Source organism: Hyperolius riggenbachi, chromosome 5 (genome assembly GCF_040937935.1).
Source record: "Hyperolius riggenbachi isolate aHypRig1 chromosome 5, aHypRig1.pri, whole genome shotgun sequence".
NCBI classification, from domain to species: Eukaryota; Metazoa; Chordata; class Amphibia; order Anura; family Hyperoliidae; genus Hyperolius; species Hyperolius riggenbachi.
Window position 1 is genome coordinate 32,527,254 of NC_090650.1, and position 19,269 is coordinate 32,546,522.

At 47.0% G+C, this 19,269-nt stretch overlaps 1 protein-coding gene across 3 annotated transcripts in view; it reads right to left on the reverse strand.

Moving 5' to 3' along the window:
- Positions 1-325: 325 nt before the first annotated feature.
- LOC137518095 (SCO-spondin-like) overlaps positions 326-19,269 on the reverse strand; it is a 296,678-nt gene continuing 277,734 nt past the window's right edge. For all 3 annotated transcript variants that reach the window (XM_068235412.1, XM_068235411.1, XM_068235413.1), the window contains 6 exons: positions 16,552-16,763; positions 15,321-15,416; positions 13,581-13,641; positions 7,547-7,677; positions 4,769-4,919; positions 326-479 (listed from right to left, as the gene is read on the reverse strand). In XM_068235412.1, the coding sequence (XP_068091513.1) occupies positions 457-479; positions 4,769-4,919; positions 7,547-7,677; positions 13,581-13,641; positions 15,321-15,416; positions 16,552-16,763 (674 nt within the window). In that variant the 3' untranslated portion in view covers positions 326-456. The remainder of the gene's footprint in view (positions 480-4,768; positions 4,920-7,546; positions 7,678-13,580; positions 13,642-15,320; positions 15,417-16,551; positions 16,764-19,269) is intronic.

The following is a 19,269-nucleotide window of genomic DNA, read 5'->3' on the forward strand; positions in this document are numbered from 1 at the left end:
TGGATGGTGGGGAATGAAATAATTTCGGCTTCCAGTAATTGCTGGAAGCCAAATTATTGTGTTTTAAAAGTAACTTCAGCTCCGTCTTCTGACTGCGCCAAGGTTACTCCCTGTGCGCCCAAGTCCCCTGCGCTGCATTCACTGTGTTGGGGCTAGTTTGCAAATGAAAGACGGGCCAAGATTTTTTTTTTTTTTTTACTTTGTTTTTAGTTTTTTGAAAGCAAAAGTGTACTATTGTTATAAAAGTCCCATGAATAAATATGGATGCTAATCTAAATTTTCACTTCTCTATTTTGCTTTCTGGAATAATTAAGAAAAAAACAGATTTCTTGCAAAAAAAGTTTTATTGGTGTTCTGTACATAGTGGACTTTACAGCTTAGAGGATATAAATGCCCTTAATGGGAAAATAGATTTATTTACAGAGAAATCTTTAATTACAGGTCATGGTCCGTTGATCAGCGTTTGGAGAAATCTCCACCTGCAACACAGAAAAAAAGCAGAGATTAGCTCTGTGGTCAGATGCTGGAATGCTGAACAATTGCACACCGTCCACAATGAGACACAAGAGGGCGCTCCTTCCTCAGCATTCAGTGCATGTGTGGCAACAGATTCCCTCTACATCAGTGGTTCTCAACCTGGGGTCTGCAGACCCCTGGGGGTACATCAGCACCTGTCAGGGGTCTCCTAAGGGCTGCAGACAAAATATCGAACCTCGTCCCCAGGAGATGAGAAGTGGCAGGCAGGGTCCATGGCAGTAAAGCCGCAGTATACCAGGGGCGGTGCCAATGGCCTGCCCTGTGCTACCCTGGGGCCCCCAGTAACTTACATAACCCCATTCCAGCGCAAACTCCTCTCGCCACTCTCTCCTCCTCTTACCACCTCACTGGGGTCGAATTCTGTCTCCATGGTTACCCCAGCGTGCACCTCTCATGATGTTAGAGGTGCAGCCAGAATTAACCATGGCAGTAGGACACAGCGGCAGCGAGAGGAGGAGGAGAGCATAGCGAGAGGAGTCGGTGCTGGAACAGGGTTATGCAAGTCTTGGCTGCACCTGTACCTGGCAACCTATACTAGAACACTGCCTGTACCTGGCTAACTATACTGGAGCACCTATAGTTTGCTACCTATCCTGCTGGCACCTGTCTTTGGCTAACCTATACTGGCACACCACCTGCACCTGGATACCTATACTGAAACGCCACCTATAGCTGGCTACCTATACTGGGGGCAGCTATACCTGGCTACCTATGCCTGGATACCTATACTAGGGGCACCTATGCCTGGATACCTATATTGGGGGTGCCTATGCCTGGCTACCGATACTGGGGGGACCAATACCTGGATACCTATACTTGGGGCACCTATACCTGGCTACCGATACTGGGGGCACCTATGCCTGGATACCTATATTGGGGGTGCCTATGCCTGGCTACCGATACTGGGGGGACCTATACCTGGATAACTATACTTGGGGCACCTATACCTATCTAGGGCAGAGGGGAATATAGAGGGGGACAAAAGAGGCACGGGGCAACAGAGGTGAGACAAGGGAGCAAAGGAGGCACAGGCAGAAGAGATGAGACAGGCGGACATGAGGTGACACAGAGGGGGACAAATGAGGCACAAACTGAGGTGACACAGAGGGGGACAAAAGAGGCAAAGGGAGAACAGAGGGGGGGGGGGGGAATAACGGATTCAGGTTAAGAATGGACCTACAGTCCTTATCTCACTTGTTAACTGAGAGACTACCTGTATTTTGCTAGTATTCGGCTCTGTCCAAAGCCCACTTTTTCACTACGGCAAGCTTTGCGTGCCTTTTTCTTTGGTATGGGGTAGAATTGCTAGTGGACAAAGGGGTACATGTGCTGAAAAGGTTGAGAACCACTGCTCTACATTATCCACAGTAGCATCAGTATCAAAGACCAAGTTTATTACTTATTTATTTTATTGTGGGAGGGGAGGAGACACAAACTACCGCAGGGAAAGCTCATCACTGTGGGAGGGGAGGAGACACAAACTACTGCAGGAAAAGCTTACCTGGGAGGTAGTTTGGGAGGGGAGGAGACAGAGAGAAAACTCACCATTGTGGAAGGGGAGGAGACAGAGGGAAAACTCACCATTGTGGAAGGGGAGGAGACAGAGGGAAAACTCACCATTGTAGGAGGGGAGGAGACAGGAGAGGGAGGGAAAGCTCACCAGGGTCAGCTGAATAACATATTGGTTAAAGGGATTCTTTAACATTTAACCTCCTGCAGACGTCCTGTCGCACGCCGGTCCTCAAGTCCGCTGGAGCGGGTCGCTTTCCTTTTCTCCGTCTACTAGATGAACGCCACTGCGCCTGCACTGTCCTCACTCCAGTTCGTGTCACTGGGAGCTTCCTGCAAAGGCGCAGTGGCGTTGGTCTAGTTAAACGAAGAATAGGAAAGTGACCCGCTCCGGAGGACATGAGGATCCTTGAGGACCGGATGTCTGCAGGGGATCGGTAGAAGCCACAGTTGAGTGAAACTTTTTTTTTTCCTATTAAAGGTTAACCACTTACTGACAAGCTGATGCATTAAAACGTCCTGTTGGAGCCTGTGAACAGCTCCAGGACGTTTTAATGCGTCGCTCGCTCCCACCGCCGTTGTGCTCGTGTGCGTGCCGCCCCCGCCATCATAAATAGTTGCCTTAGGGACTTAGCTTTTTAATCTATATTTTATGAGGGTATATTACTTTACTACATAGGGGCTTGTAATTATGGAAAAAAAGACAGAAAAATTACACCTACTGTATATTTCCCAATAATATATTGTCACCATACATTGTCATTGGGACATCATTTAAACAGTCTAATAATTGGGACAAATGGGCAAATACAATTTGTGGGTTTTATCCACAGGAGAATGTTTTATTATAAAACTATAATGGCCAAAACCTGAGAAATAATGTTTTTTTTTCTCCATTTTTTTTATTTTTCCCATTAAAATGCATTTAGTATAAAAACATTCTTGGCAAAATGTACTACCTACAGAAAACCTAATTGCTGGAAAAAAAACCAAGGTATAGATCATTTTCGTTGCGATAAGTAGTAATAAAGTTATTGCCGAATAAAAGGGAGAAGCGCTGACAGGTGAAAATTGCTCTTGTTAGTTAGGGTAAAAACCCCCATGGGGTGAAGTGGTTAGAGAACCCCTTTAATGCTGCTGCCTTTGTAGTGTGACATCACCCTCCAATTCCTGTTTCCTTTGCCGCAGATTACCTGAACTGGTGGGCTCCTGTCACTACCTGAACTGGGGGGAGGGGGCTCCTGTCACTACCTGAACTGGGGGTCCCTGTCACTACCTGAACTGGGTGTCCCTGTCACTACCTGAACTGGGGGGCTCCTGTCACTACCTAAACTGTGGGGTCCCTGTCACTACCTGAACTGGGGGTCCCTGTCACTACCTGAACTGGGTGTCCCTGTCACTACCTGAACTGGGGGGCTCCTGTCACTACCTAAACTGTGGGGTCCCTGTCACTACCTGAACTGGGGGGCTCCTGTCACTACCTAAACTGTGGTGTCCCTGACCCTGTCACTACCTGAACTCGTAGGCTCCTGTCACTAACTAAACTAGGAGGCACCTGTCACTACCTAAACCGGGGGGCCCTGTCACTACCTAAACTGGAGGTCTCCTGGCACTACCTAAACTAGGGGGCACCTGTCACTACCTAAACTATCCAGGCTAGCCAGCCTAGCATCACCGCCAGCCAGGCCAGCCCAGCATCAACGCCAGCCAGCCCCCCCGCCCCCCCGGAAAATTTTCTGCGGACGCCCATGCTTGACAGAGAGGAGCAACAGAGGAAGAGCGCGAAGAAAGATGAACAACAATATATTTCAATAAAATATATAAAATTTGGTTGTGTTATTATATACAATATTTTGTCCTAGCTATCAATATGGGTAAGATTGTAAGTTCTGTTCTCATCTTGAAGAATATTATCTGTTTGAATGCTTATAATATTTTGTTCATTAACCTCCTTAGCGGTAACCCATTGTGTGACACAGGGTAAGCCGCCGGAGGGTGCCGCTAAGGCCCTGCTGGGCCGATGTACATAATTTTTTTCAAACACGCAGCTAGCACTTTGCTAGCTGCGTGTTTGGTCTGATCGCCGCCGCCCGCCACCGATGTGCCGCTACCCGCCGCGGATACAGGCCCCCCGCATACCCCTTGCGCAGCCTGGCCAATCGCCGCCAGGCTGCGCTGTGGGGTGGAGCGGGACTCCCTGTGACGTCACGACGTCCATGACGTCGATGACGTCACTCCGTTCGTCGCCATGGTGACGGGGGAAGCCCTCAAGGAAATACCGTTCAGAACGGGATTTCCTTATGGGCAAGCGGCGCCGGCGGCGATCGGAACGTACGGGGGGATGCCGCAGGGAGGGGGGAAGCATGTAGCTAGCGCTATAAAAAAGGTGAAACCCCCCCCGCGCAGCCGCGGGAATTAAACCGCCAGGGGGGTTAATGTATGTAACTCCCCTAAGGGGGATTTATTGTTTGAATGATTGCATGCTATTATTGTGAACTTCTTTCTTACACAATAAACACCCTTGAAACAAAAACAGTTATGGTAATATTCTCTCTGAAATGCAGGATTCTTTGCAGAGGATATTCAGAACAAGCACTTAGACAATCTAATTGTTTTAATTGTTTATTTTATAGTAAAGTAAATACATAAAAAATTACATAAAAATGACAAAATGTATGTAGCATTGAACAGATTGATATAGTAAATTAATAGGAATACTCACCCTGACAACTGCTGCACTCACAGCTGTGAATGACGGGAAGGACCACTGGCTCCTCCTCCCCATCCTTACACTGCAGATTGAGGATCTTCACTGGGGTTTCGGGGTCCAGCTTGTAGCTGCAGCAGTCGCACACTGTCTGGAGGTACGGCTCCTGCAAGAGAGAGGGCAGACGGGAGTGACATGGTGGTGGATCAAGAATGTAGCCATTGTGTTTTGGTGGCCACAGAGGTAGCTTTATGGCACCAGGGCCAGCGCTTCCATAGAGGCAATGGGACAATTGCCCCAGGGCCCCAGAGCCTGTGGGGGCCCCCCAAGGTGTCCCTCCTCACCTCCAGCTATGGTAAGTATACTCCGTATAGGAAAAGGAGGAGAATAATGGAAAACTGTGTACTCACCTAACGGTAATTTTCCTTTCTCAATGCATCCATGGCAGCATAGGGTATTGGCCCCGCCCCTAATACCGGTTGTGCTGCCATGGAGGCACTGGGAAAATAGGAACCCCAAAAATGCTTTTTAGGGGACATATGATGGACACCTAATGATATTGTGTGACCGGGGAGGGGGATTGGATTGGGCCTGGCAGACGGCTCAGGGGCCCTGGGGTGGATTTTGTTCGGGGGGGGGGGGGGGGGGGGAGGAGGCGCAGCACAGATAGACCTCACTATAACACTGTGCAGGAACGGAGGGACGGAGTCTATCATACATGATGAATATTGTGTGGGAGATCAGAATCATTGTTTTTCCTAGAATTTAGCAGTGTACATACACAATGGGCGTGGCTGCGGTGGTCCTTGGGGCTCGCTCTGCAGGAGATCGCGCGCTGCTGCACGCGCATCTCCGCTAGGTAGGCAGAGCTCCGCCTTCAGCCTCCCAGCGGTGATCGACACTCGGAGACTGTTAGACAGCGAAATTGCCATCTAATTACCTTGTACAGCATTGCGATCCACAGCAGCGCTGTACTGGGGACAGCCGTGTGACACGGCTGCCCCCTGGGAGACTTGACTTTGACCGGCTGTCATAGGCTGAAGGGAGGGAGGGGGGAATACACAGAAACAAAAAAACACAGGGAAATTTATTAAAAAATAAAGACATAAAAGGAATTTTACTTAGTGCTCTGCGCATGTAGGAAGCAGGATCGGGTGGTGCGCATGGGGCCGGGACTGCACATGCAAAGTGGCAGGTGACTCAGTTGGATCATGGACTTTGCAGTGGCACAACGGAGGGGACCTGATGGACACCGAGGTAGCCGACAAGCTACAGGGGGCTGGAGGAAGCCCTAGTTAAGTAAAAATCCTTTACTCCCAATTATTTCAGGATTACTTTTAGTGAGGCGATACTTTGAGATTCCCTTTGTAACATGAGTATTGGTGTCCCCTGATGTCACCGGCCTCCCCTGTAGCAACATGCCATTTTCGATCTATTTGCCTATGTGTTATACACCGTATTTTTACTACTATAAGATGCACCTAGGTTTCGAGGACAAAAACCAGGGGAAAAAATAAATACTAAACCTGGTGCATCCATGGTGAAAGGGGAATCGTGTGGATTATGCCCCCTTGTACCTCGTGTCTCCCTGTGTCCTCCTCTGTCCCCCTTCTGTCCTCCTGTGTCGCCCATGTGTCTGCCTCTTTCCTCCTTGTGTCCTCCTCTATGCCCCCCCCGTGTCCTCCGTTTGTCGCCGTGTCTTCCTCTGCATGGGCACAGTACATGGTGTCCCCGGTATTGTGGCGGGTTGGAGGTTCTTATTGGCAGGCGTTCACAAGTCAGGAACTCCCTGCATTTGGACTATAAGGCGCAGTGACTTTTCTCCCCCACTTTTGGGAGAGAAAAGTGAGTCTTATAGTCCAAAAAATACAGTAGTTCTTTTGTGAATTCCACAGTGGGGCACCTTCTGATAAGGATAGCTGAGCGGTAGAAGAATTCTGACTGCAAATTATATGCAAATTGTGTGCAAGCTGGCATTGGGGTAATCAAATGCATCAACTAACGATCTGGACTGGCCAAATTTCTGGCTGGGTGCAAGTCACATTAAAGCGGATCTGGCCATTGACTATATTGCACCAGCAGCATTATAAATACAAAGCACAACAGTACTGCCTAGCTAAACCTCACCCACTGTTAAACATTTCTGATATGTGGGTTCCTGTATGAAATTCAGCCTACCACCATCTTAAAAACGATAATGCAACCTAAAAACACAAAACTCATGCGATTTTTCTGTGTTTTTCTTGTGTGGTTGCGATTCTGGGAGAGGTCCCAGGAGCACTTGCAATCTTTGAATCCCAGCCAGGGCACTATCTGCACTGAGTTCGTATGTTCTACCCATGTCTACATAGGTTTTCTCCAGACACTCCAGTTCCCTCCCACATCCCCTTAAATAGGCCCTAGACTACGATACATACACTACATGATACATACATAGGCATATGACTATGGTAGGGATTAGATTGTGAGCTCTTCTGGACAGTTAGTGACAAGACAATGTACTCTGTACAGCGCTGCGGAAGTTGTCAGTGCTATATAAATACTAAATAATAATAAAGAGATAAGGGGGAATGGTAACTGTATTAGAGGGTTAAAGGACAGGGGAAAAATAGAGGGGGGGGGGGGGGATTGACTAATGTATATGAGGAGGCCATTAATGATGACCCCACATTTGATCTTGGATCTACTTTAAATTTGCATGTCAGAATGATTTGACCATCTCTGTTAAGCAGCATGTCTTCACCAAGACAAACCTAATGTTGCAGCCCACTCTTCCTATGATGCCCCTCTCACCTCAGCCAGGACGTTGGTCCAGGATGTGCACTGGCCACGGCAGAAGCTGACCTCCACCTGATCCAGGAAGCAGCTGCCCTTGGAGATGTTGCGAAGTTCCGTGTGCAGCCGACATACCGGTGACCGCTCATCTGTGTGTTCAAAGCAGAGAGGTTATGTGGGGTGGTGGCCAGCTAATTACCCCAGATTAATAATGCCTGGACTACATGCTCAGGTGTTCTCTGTGCAAGTGGCGCCATCATCAAGCGTGTCCTCTTACCTCTGAAGACCACCTCACGTATCATACACATGTTACCCACAATCCCCTTTAATCATCATATATATTTATATCATTCATTTATAGCACGCCAACACTCCTCTACAGTATGCAGGGCCGTTTCTAGCTTTTTTGTCAAACCTCCCCCCCCCCCCCCCACCACCAGAAAAAAAAAATGGAAAACACTCGAGATAATCTAGACCATGTGCTGTATAGTGTCGTTGCATAATACAGGGAGTCCACGAGATATGAACAACCTGCCCATCCTGTTGCATTTCATTGCACACACCCTTCCTGCACTACCCCAGCCCATTGTGTATGTGTAAATGCAGAGTACAGCGCAGCAGAAGCCTGTCCACTCACCTCTCACCCTAGTGTCCAGCATCTCCTACTGCATTTAGCGTGATTATACGCGACATGAGGATAGCCAGCACTAGAGGGACCACCCTTATGTTCAATCATGAGTTGATATACTGGCAAACCTAGCTTTAATAAGTTAGCTAAATGGCCACAAGATGGCACTGTTTTAGACTGTAAGATTTTCTTCAGCCAAAAGGGTGGAAGTTAGTAATCTGGCCACAAGATGGCATTAACCCTCATCACAGGTTTTAGTCATCAGATAGGGCCGTGTTCCAGACGGCCACTGATGACGTCATAATAAGGAAGTAGTGGATGCCTAGGCACCCATAGACTACACAATAGAGCCAGCCCTCAGTATAAAAGACGTCAGCGCCCTAGTGACGTCAGCCCCTGATGAGTCCATTGGACGAAACGCGTCGGGCGTGACCAGGAGCGTTGACGTCACTGGGATCTGGAAGGTCAGGAGACAGGCTGCCACGAGGAGCGGGGAAGTTCGGGACGCCGACACCGCCAGCAGAGAAGCTTTATTGCTAGGCTGCAATGCCTGAAATGCCTGTTATCTTCCTACACAAGTGAGTGCGCTGATATTGCGCAGGCCATAACTTTTAGCCCAACGGTTTTATGCTATGTGTGTTCTTATATGTTTTTCATGTGGAACTTGTCATTAAATATGGATCATCCAATTGTGAACTAAACTATCGTGGAAGTGTCATTGGAGTTGGCCGCTCTATAGGCTAAGCGCTAGACCCACCTGGACTGTGAGGTGGTGTCAATCTGGTGAGCTGCTAGTGTGGAGGGGCTGTAGAGACCACGAGTGATGCACAATTGAGCACTTATGCACGTGTGGGGAACTGTACTTTGTGATTCACAGTAATGCACTATGTGCGATTGTTTTTTCTATGTTTAAATTGTAGAAAAGAAGAGGAGCGCTGTCACAGCACTATAGACAGAAAAAAAAAATGGAAAACACTCGAGATAATCTAGACCATGTGCTGTATAGTGTCAATGCATAATACAGGGAGTCCACGAGATATGAACAACCTGCCCATCCTGTTGCATTTCATTGCACACACCCTTCCTGCACTACCCCAGCCCATTGTGTATGTGTAAATGTAGAGTACAGCGCAGCAGAAGCCTGTCCACTCACCTCTCACCCTAGTGTCCAGCATCTCCTACTGCATTTAGCGTGATTATACGCGACATGAGGATAGCCAGCACTAGAGGGACCACCCTTATGTTCAATCATTAGTTGATATACTGGCAAACCTAGCTTTAATAAGTTAGCTAAATGGCCACAAGATGGCACTGTTTTAGACTGTAAGATTTTCTTCAGCCAAAAGGGTGGAAGTTAGTAATCTGGCCACAAGATGGCATTAACCCTCATCACAGGTTTTAGTCATCAGATAGGGCCGTGTTCCAGACGGCCACTGATGACGTCATAATAAGGAAGTAGTGGATGCCTAGGCACCCATAGACTACACAATAGAGCCAGCCCTCAGTATAAAAGACGTCAGCGCCCTAGTGACGTCAGCCCCTGATGAGTCCATTGGACGAAACGCGTCGGGCGTGACCAGGAGCGTTGACGTCACTGGGATCTGGAAGGTCAGGAGACAGGCTGCCACGAGGAGCGGGGAAGTTCGGGACGCCGACACCGCCAGCAGAGAAGCTTTATTGCTAGGCTGCAATGCCTGAAATGCCTGTTATCTTCCTACACAAGTGAGTGCGCTGATATTGCGCAGGCCATAACTTTTAGCCCAACGGTTTTATGCTATGTGTGTTCTTATATGTTTTTCATGTGGAACTTGTCATTAAATATGGATCATCCAATTGTGAACTAAACTATCGTGGAAGTGTCATTGGAGTTGACCGCTCTATAGGCTAAGCGCTAGACCCACCTGGACTGTGAGGTGGTGTCAATCAATGAGCTGCTAGTGTGGAGGGGCTGTAGAGACCACGAGTGATGCACAATTGAGCACTTATGCACGTGTGGGGAACTGTACTTTGTGATTCACAGTAATGCACTATGTGCGATTGTTTTTTCTATGTTTAAATTGTAGAAAAGAAGAGGAGCGCTGTCACAGCACTATAGACAGAAAAAAAAATGGAAAACACTCGAGATAATCTAGACCATGTGCTGTATAGTGTCAATGCATAATACAGGGAGTCCACGAGATATGAACAACCTGCCCATCCTGTTGCATTTCATTGCACACACCCTTCCTGCACTACCCCAGCCCATTGTGTATGTGTAAATGCAGAGTACAGCGCAGCAGAAGCCTGTCCACTCACCTCTCACCCTAGTGTCCAGCATCTCCTACTGCATTTAGCGTGATTATACGCGACATGAGGATAGCCAGCACTAGAGGGAGCACAGCACAGGAGACAGACAGGATGGTCACACAGGCACAGCACTGGACTACAGCGGGGAGGTGAGAGCACAGCTTCTGCTGCAATTTGCTCTGCATTTACACACTGAGCTGGGGGGAGCACAGGAGGGGGATGGAAACAGCTAGTGGTACAAGGGGACAGAAGGAGGCACAGGGGCCACAAGAAGACACAAAGGTGAACAGAAGGATGCACAGGGTGACAGAAGGAGTCACAAAGGTGGACAGAAGGAGGCACAGGTGGACAGAAGGAGGCACAGAGGGACATAAGGAAGCACAATGTGAGAACAGAAGGTGGTGCAGGGGGACAGAAGGAGGCACAAAGGGGGACAGTTTGGAACTGGGACAATTAAATGCACTTCCTGTTAATTTGGATTGGCCAAATTCCAAGCTGCATAGCATTTACATGCAAACCGGAGGTATTTTTATATATTTTTATTGCTCTGACCCATTCCACTATACAATACAAAGATCACTGATACATTCACTTAGCCTTTCACTCACTGACCCTTTACAGGAGCAGTCTAAGGATTCCTCCTGTGGCGTGTTGGAGCCGCAAACGGACAGTTCTGGCTTATCTGCCTGCATTCGGTTGTGCATTCGCAATGAGTCACATTGTCATTAGCAATTGCTCTGCAGTTCTGGGCAGCTCAGGATGCTGTCATCATTCCACCAATGGCTTACTACAGCTGAGCTGCAGCCAGATAGCCCTGGATTTCCTGCATGCATGTTGTTACATAACACTGCATGTATTTCTTATGGGAGTCCTTTGCATTCACAGCCAGCTAGCAAATGGTAATCAGGCCAGCTCAGGATTGAATAATTACCATTCAGCTGTGTGGAGATTTGCATACCTGCATCCATTGGTCGATGCCGGCATAAAAGTCTGTCTCCCCTTTTAGACCTCCCCCATCATAGCGATCACTATGCTGGTCTGCTGGGCACTGAGCTACTTTGTATAGTTCTGTTATTGTAGTTCAATGCGACCTTATTACTTGTGCTTTAGCTAGTTCTTGAAAAATATATATGCAGTCTTGCTAATAAATATTTATCTATTAGTTGAGCCATTTGTTATTTTTCTGTATTATTGTGTATTGCCTAGTTCCATGCTTGATGGACGTTTGCCGCATCCGCGGTGGGTCAGTGAAGTCCATTATCCAGATAGCTTGGATTCTGTCATCACCACGTTGGTGACTGGTAGTATTCCTGCTACTCTAGTTCTGGGAACGTAACTATAGGCTGCGGTTGCTATTAGTTACGTTCTTTCCTGTCGTTTTACCTGTCTGAATGCTTGCTATCGCTAAGGCAGTGCAACATCGCACTGCGCTGCCATTGTGTCTTACTTGTCTAGTTACACTCCAATCTATAGTCCTGTCTTGTACTTGTCTGAATGCTTGCTATCGCAAAGGCAGCACAACATCGCACTGCGCTGCCATTGTGTCTTATTTGTAGCGATATCGGAAGCCCAGAGCTGCAGTTGCTCTGCGCAACCTGTGTTGCCTCTTCCATTATTCAGCTACTAGCCTTGTTGCTCTGGGTGGTCAAAGTTTAGCCCCCAAGCATTACACTTGTGATTTGTAAACAGACAGTATTGCTTATGCACACAAGCATTACAAGAAGACAGTATTCAATGCTGCATATGGGAAAAGCTAAGTTGCAGGACATAAGCCCACAATAACGCCTCTACCATCTAGCCTCAGCAATACTCACAAGCAACAACCCCAGCTGTGCCCAGAACAAATGAAATCCCCACCAAACAGCACAATCATGCCCAGCCCCCTTGCATCACATGACTCACACTGTAAGGGCCACGTGTTACATCCATTGCATTACTTAGCAGTCCCCATACCAGGCTGTGTTTCCTAATTTCCATGTCACACAAGGCTGCCACAATACTTGGAAGAAATATACAACCTCCACCATGTTATATCAGGCCAGAGCGCCACCCCGTCCAGCATAAAATAATGCCCGTGTAACACCAGGCCACCACGTTGTAACTCAATAATGAGTATTCTGTCACCTCTCCCGTCTCCTCCTCACACATTGCTCAGCTACTCTTCCACCTTCGCTCCTCCCCCCCCCCCCCCCCCACGTCTACTCTGTTTGCCACCATCTACCCAGGCACCACAACACTAATATTGTAATTACCCTACACACCCCTCATCTATCCATCGCCTCAATACGTCCACCCCCATCGCTCACCTCTTCTGCCTTTCCCCATCATCATATACCCACCACGCACCCCGCTATGAGCAACCTCCATTCACTTGTCATACCCATGCCTGGTTTCTGTACTCCCTCCATCCCTTCTATCCTCTCCACTCCTTTCTCTTTTCTCACCCCAGAGCAGCCTTCAGGGCATCACAGGTGGGACTGCAGTATGGGGCCCGAGTGAGTTAGGGGCCCGGCTGCAAGTCTGCCACATACTGTACAGACTGCCAGTTAGTGTGGCGATGTTCGCCTCGGCCGGACGATTTTGCTTTGTGTTTTTGTGTGATTTTGCCATGCTTGTGCTCTCATTTCAGTGAAGGAGAATCACAATCACTGAGAAAATAATGCATGCGGTGCGTTTGCGATTTGCAAGCGCTGCATAAGCAATAAGCACTGCAGTGAGAGTAATACCATAGGATTACATGTGTCAATGCGCTTTACTGATTGCCGGAGATCACCTTATCACCTTAAATATGGGGGTAGGGAGAGGGGAGTGAGGGGGGCTCAGTAGGTTTTCCTAGTATGGGGCCCAGAAATTACTGATGGCAGCCCTGTCTCACCCACTCGTATTATATGCTTTCTTACCTGTCACTCCTCACACTCTTCAGACCACTCACCACCATTTTCACCCACCATCTTTGCTCATCCACTTACTCCCATTGTCGGCCAGCCCTATCTATTCTTATAGGCCAACTTGTCCTGTGTAGGACAATGGATAATGACTTGTAGGCTGTCCTCTGTCTCATCCACTATAGAATGCACAGTGTCATTATCCTGTGATGTCACACACACATACTGTCTTAGGCCGTGATGTCACACGTACCTAGCACCTCTTGCCGGCACACGGGACAGCAGGCTCCCGGCTCCTGGACTTTCACCTCACCCTGTCAGAGAACACAAATGACATTATATCCGGAGCTGCCACTGCTGGCTTGGTTTTCAGGATGGGTTGAAGTTGGAGAGATATATGGTGTGCAGATAAGTGTTGAGTTGTTGCAGTGATATGTGGTGGGATAGGAGTGTCGTATGTGGGAATGGGTTGGTGTTGGAGTGATATATGGTGTGCAGAGATAGTGTTGAGTTGTTGCAGTGATATGTGGTGGGATGGGAGTGTCGTATGTGGGAATGGGTTGGTGTTGGAAAGATATAGTTTGGTATTGGAGTAGTACATGGTTTGGTGTAAGAGATATAGTGAGGAGAGGTTGTTGTTGGTGTGTTATATGGGGGATGGGCAGACACTGGAGTGATATGGTGAGAATGGATTGGTGTGAGTGATAAATGGGGGTTGTGCTAGTACTAGTGATATATGGAGGATGGATCAATGTTGGGGTTATTTTTGGGGAGTGGTCTGGTGTTTGGAATGCTACATGGAGGATTGGTTGGTGTTATATATTAGGGTTATATTGGTGTTGGAGTGATATATTGAGGTTTGGTTGGTACTCGGGTTGGGCTGTTGTAATAATACATGAAGGATTTCTTATTTATGGGGATTGGGATGTTTTTAGAATGTGATATATGGAGAATTATTTGGTGTTCGGGTTAAATATAAGGGTTGGGTTGGTGCTAGAGTGATATACAGAGGCTAGGTTGGCGTTAGAATGGGTTGGTGTTAGAGGTATATATATGAGAGTTGGGCTGGGATTTTAGAGATGTATAGAGAATGTGTTAGTGTTGTGGCTAAATATTGGAGCATAATTAGTGTTGGAGTGATAAATGGAGGAAGTGTTAGTGTTGGAGTTATATATGGTGTTTGGGCTGGTGTTGGGAGTGATATATGAAGGAAGGGTTAGTGTTAGAGTTATATATGGGGTTTGGGCTGGTGTTGGCGTGATATATGGAGGAAGGGTTAGTGTTGGAGTTATGTATGGGGTTTGGGCTGGTGTTGGCGTGATATATGGAGGAAGGGTTAGTGTTGGAGTGCTATATGAAGGAAGGGTTAGTGTTGGAGTGATATATGGAGGAAGGATTAGTTTTAGAGTTATGTATGGAGTTTGGGCTGGTGTTGGAGTGATATATGAAGGAAGGGTTAGTGTTGGAGTTATATATGGGGTTTGGGCTGGTGTTGGAATGATATATGAAGGAAGAGTTATTGTTAGAGTTACATATGGAGTTTGGGCTGGTGCTGGGATGATATATGGAGGAAGGGTTAGTGTTGGAGTTATATATGGAATTTGGGCTGGTGCTGGAGTGATATATGGAGCAAGGGTGAGTGTTGGAGTTATGTATGGAGTTTGATCTGGTGTTGGAGTGATATATGGAGCAAGGGTGAGTGTTGGAGTTATGTATGGAGTTTGATCTGGTGTTGGAGTGATATATGGAGCAAGGGTGAGTGTTGGAGTTATGTATGGAGTTTGATCTGGTGTTGGAGTGATATATGGAGAAAGGGTTCGTGTTGGAGTGATACATGGAGGAAGAGTTAGTGTTGCAGTTCTGTTTGGCATTTGGGCTGGTGTTGGAATGATATATGAAGGAAGGGATAGTGTTGGAGTTATGTATGGGGTTTGGGCTGGTGTTGGAGTGATATATGAAGGAAGGATTAGTGCTTCATATAGAGATTTGTCACCTCTACACAGTACAGAGGAGGACACGTTGTCACACAGATCGCAATTCCATTTACGCATTGGCAGACATCACACCCATCTTCCCATGTGACTCCCGGCTGTAACGATACAAATTCCAAAATTATTTAACATCTACATAATGTTAATCAGCTGAAATCTACTGAATACATTAGTATATATCAAAGCTCTTGCAGACACCAAACAAGTCCGGAATTATGGGGCAAAGGCGAGTAATGTTGTTCAGAAATAAGAAAAAAATCCTAAGCTGAACCAAGACACCAAATGAGCTCCTGGGAAAGGACCTAGGACATAAAAAGCTCACCTCCCTAACATTTAGGAAGACAGATACAGGAGTGTTGTGTTAGCTGCCACTTTCTACAGGAAAATATGCTTTTGGACTTTTTTTTTGCAGATATCTGGCCAGGTCTGGAGTAGGGGCAGCTATCAAGACTGACATAAACCTGCTTTGACTTCTGGAGTGGAAGATGAGAATGTTCAAGGGCAGCATCATTGCTTTTACACAACTCTAAAGAGATCATTTGAAGTGGTCACCATAAGCAACATCCCGACATGTCAGATTTTACCAAATAAGTCACTGTAGCAGTCACACCTTCCTGCTTATCAACTTTGAGGCACATCATGGTGCCAAGATTCTGACTCAATGGAGGGGGGCAGGAACTCATCTATTTTTCTAGCGTTAGGAGAAGACACCCCCACCCATCCTGCCTTATCTTGATTAAGGAGCCCATCTACTATTCTGTCTTTGTGATGAGACCAAAACCCAACTCAACCTCCCCTTGTAAGCAAACAGTATCTACTGCTTAATCTTCAAAGTAAGACCCCCTCCATCTTGGGTAAGCAAGGGACACATCTACTCATCTGTCTCCAAGATGGGATCATTTCCTTCCATGATATGAGCAGGAGACCATCCAGTGTTCTACCTTTTGTGTAAAGAGGCATCTTAACACAAACATTTCTTAAAATTGGCAAAGGACTATCTACTTTTCTATCTCCAAGTTGTGACCCTCTGCCCAAGGTAAGTGAAAGACCATGTACTGTAGTGTTCTACTATTGGAATAAGAACCCCATCCTGGAAATAGATGGGACCATCTATGAAACCCCCTCCATCCTGAGTATAGGCTGGATAACATGTTCTACCTCGAGCCCCACTCCCACCAGCCAAACCTCCCACTATCTTTGTATGACAATATGTAGAGTGAAGAATGACATCACCTCGTAGACCAGCCCCTTGTGTTCACACTCGCAGTGTGCTGGGGTCACACACTGTCCGGTGTGGCTCCTGTACATTCCGTTCTCACACACACAGCCCACGGGGGTGCCAGAACTACAGTTCCTCCAGGACTCTCTGAATACTTCCTGACAAGTCCGCTCACAGAACTCTTCATCAGTGGAAAGTCGTCTCCATCTCTCTCCCCTGGGGCAACCTGTGCAGACAAGCAGAAAGGGTGAATGACTACATGTACCCAAGTGTAAATGCATGTGCCAGGATGGCCAGTGTGCTCAGGCACTCTGCTGACAACAGATACCGAAAATTTCTAGCCAGTGCAGGGACACAATGGCAGGGGCGTATCTGGGCAATATAGCGCCCATGGCAAACACTGAAATTGAGTCCCTCAATCCCACCAATACTAATAGGTAGCCAGATGTGCCCCCCAGTGTTATGTAGTTAAAGGTCTCCCCAATATTTGGACCGAGGTATCCCTCCAGTATAGGTATCCAGAGGTGCCCACTGCCCAGTATAAATGCCCCTGTTCCCAGTGTAGGTAGTGAAAGATGTCCCCGTAAGCTCCACATTGTATAGGTACCCCCCCCCCCCACCGCCTCCCCCCATTAGGGCATTGCATTGGTGTCAGTGGGCTCTCCATTACTCATAGACCTCAGATCACCGGCAAAGAGAGAGGGCGCATAATGCTCTCTCTTCGGTCAATTCTGATCTGAGGTCTGAGTGATGAGAAGGCACCAAGGCAAGCATCGTGGTGCAGCATAAGGACAAACATGGTGGCGCACCACAGGGGCGATGTGGTGCCCATGGCAAGAGCCATGCCTGTACCCCTTTAAGTATGCCACGGCGCAATAGGCCCCATTTTCCTAGGATGGATAGCATAAGTTATCCAAATAACCTGGACTGACACTGTCGGCTACTAAAACAGAAAAATGATTTACTGTGGCACAGGTAAAGTCTACAATTATTTGCTGTTGATGCCAGAGTGGTCATATCTTCTACAAAGCTACATCAAGACAAGTCTTTTAATCCTGGTACACACTTTAAATTTTGATTGGCCAATCACTTGCTAATTATACCACCTCCATGTTGTATGAGAGTTTAACTGCACAATTTACACATAGTTTTGAAAATCAGTTAACCCTCATACTACATGGAGGTTGTTAAAGAGAATCTGTATTGTTAAAATCGCACAAAAGTAAACATACCAGTGCGTTAGGGGACATCTCCTATTACCCTCTGTCACAATTTCACCGCTCCCCGCCGCATTAAAAGTAGTCAAAAACTGTTTTAAAAAGTTTGTTTATAAACAAACAAAATGGCCACCAAAACAGGAAGTAGGTTGATGTACAGCATGTCCACACATAGAAAATACATCCATACACAAGCAGGCTGTATACAGCCTTACTTCTGAATCTCAAGAGATCACCTGTGTGTGTTTACCTTCTGTCCCCAGATTCTCTCATGCACTGAACATTACAGGCTTCCTGCAGACAGCTCTGCCTATGTGGTTAATTCCTTAGTATGTGACAGACCAGCTCCTTTCACAGCCTCCAGAGGAGGATTTTTATCCAGCTCTCTTCTATTACTGATAAGATAGCAGAGAAGCTGCTGGCTTATGTAAATAAAACACACACTGGAGTGTGCATAGAGGAACAGTTCAACACTGAAGAACTTGGCAGCCTTCCAGACACAGGCCGACAAGTCTGACAGGGGAAAGATACATTGATTTATTACAGAGATGGTTATAGTAGAAAGAGCTGCAGCAAGCCAGATCACATTAGAATAGGTTTAGGAACTTGTAGGAAGGTAGAAAAAACGTTGTAATTTTTGTTACAGAGTCACTTTAAATTTGCCCATACAGACCACACTGCTGATAGACTGCAGGCGGCAGTATCTGCCCTGTGTTGTGTGTCTGGTGTGAGAAGTGGGAAAAGCAGCTCCACAAAGATTCCAGCTGGCAAGTTTGTTTGGGAATTTTCAGAAATCACCTAACTCATAGTGCCCTCAATCCTCGGTTCCCAATAGGGATGAGCTCTCGGAATCGGAGTAAAATCAGGAAAATCGGAAATAACACTGTTTCGAGTAGCGTGTTCTGTTCTGCCGATGCGAAAATTGGCTTTGGAAACAAGAATTTTCGGCAAACACGGTTAACACGATGAAAATTGGATTCAGAAACAAGTTTTCAGCAAACACGGCATTAACACGATGGCTGGGAAAGTGGATTCTAAATCAAGACTTTTTGGCCAATAGTGATGTCATCAAAATGGCCACCGTGGATTCCCGGGCCCCGGAGGCCACTCTAAAGTGGCAGAATGAGCGGTCTCTCACATAAATGGGGGTCGGGACCAGGGCAGGGATCCTTGATCCATGTGGAAAACTGCTCATTCTGCCACTTTAACTTGGCCTCCGGGAATTCCCCGGTGGCCATCTTGTTGGTGTCACTGTTTGCAAAAAATTCTTGTTTTAGAAGCCAATTTTTCATCTGCAGAACTATTGACCACGTTCACTTCAATAGAAAATGCCTTCGGAACATGAAAATTGTAACAAGGAATTCGATATTTGTATGCGGAATGCCAAATTTCTACAAAATCGGAATTCGGCTGATCAACCTTGTTCCAAACAAGTGCTACGTTTACCACTGGGGGTACTTGGGATGGGTTCAGGGGGAACTTACACTTGTTACAGTCAGTTTATTACAATGAGTT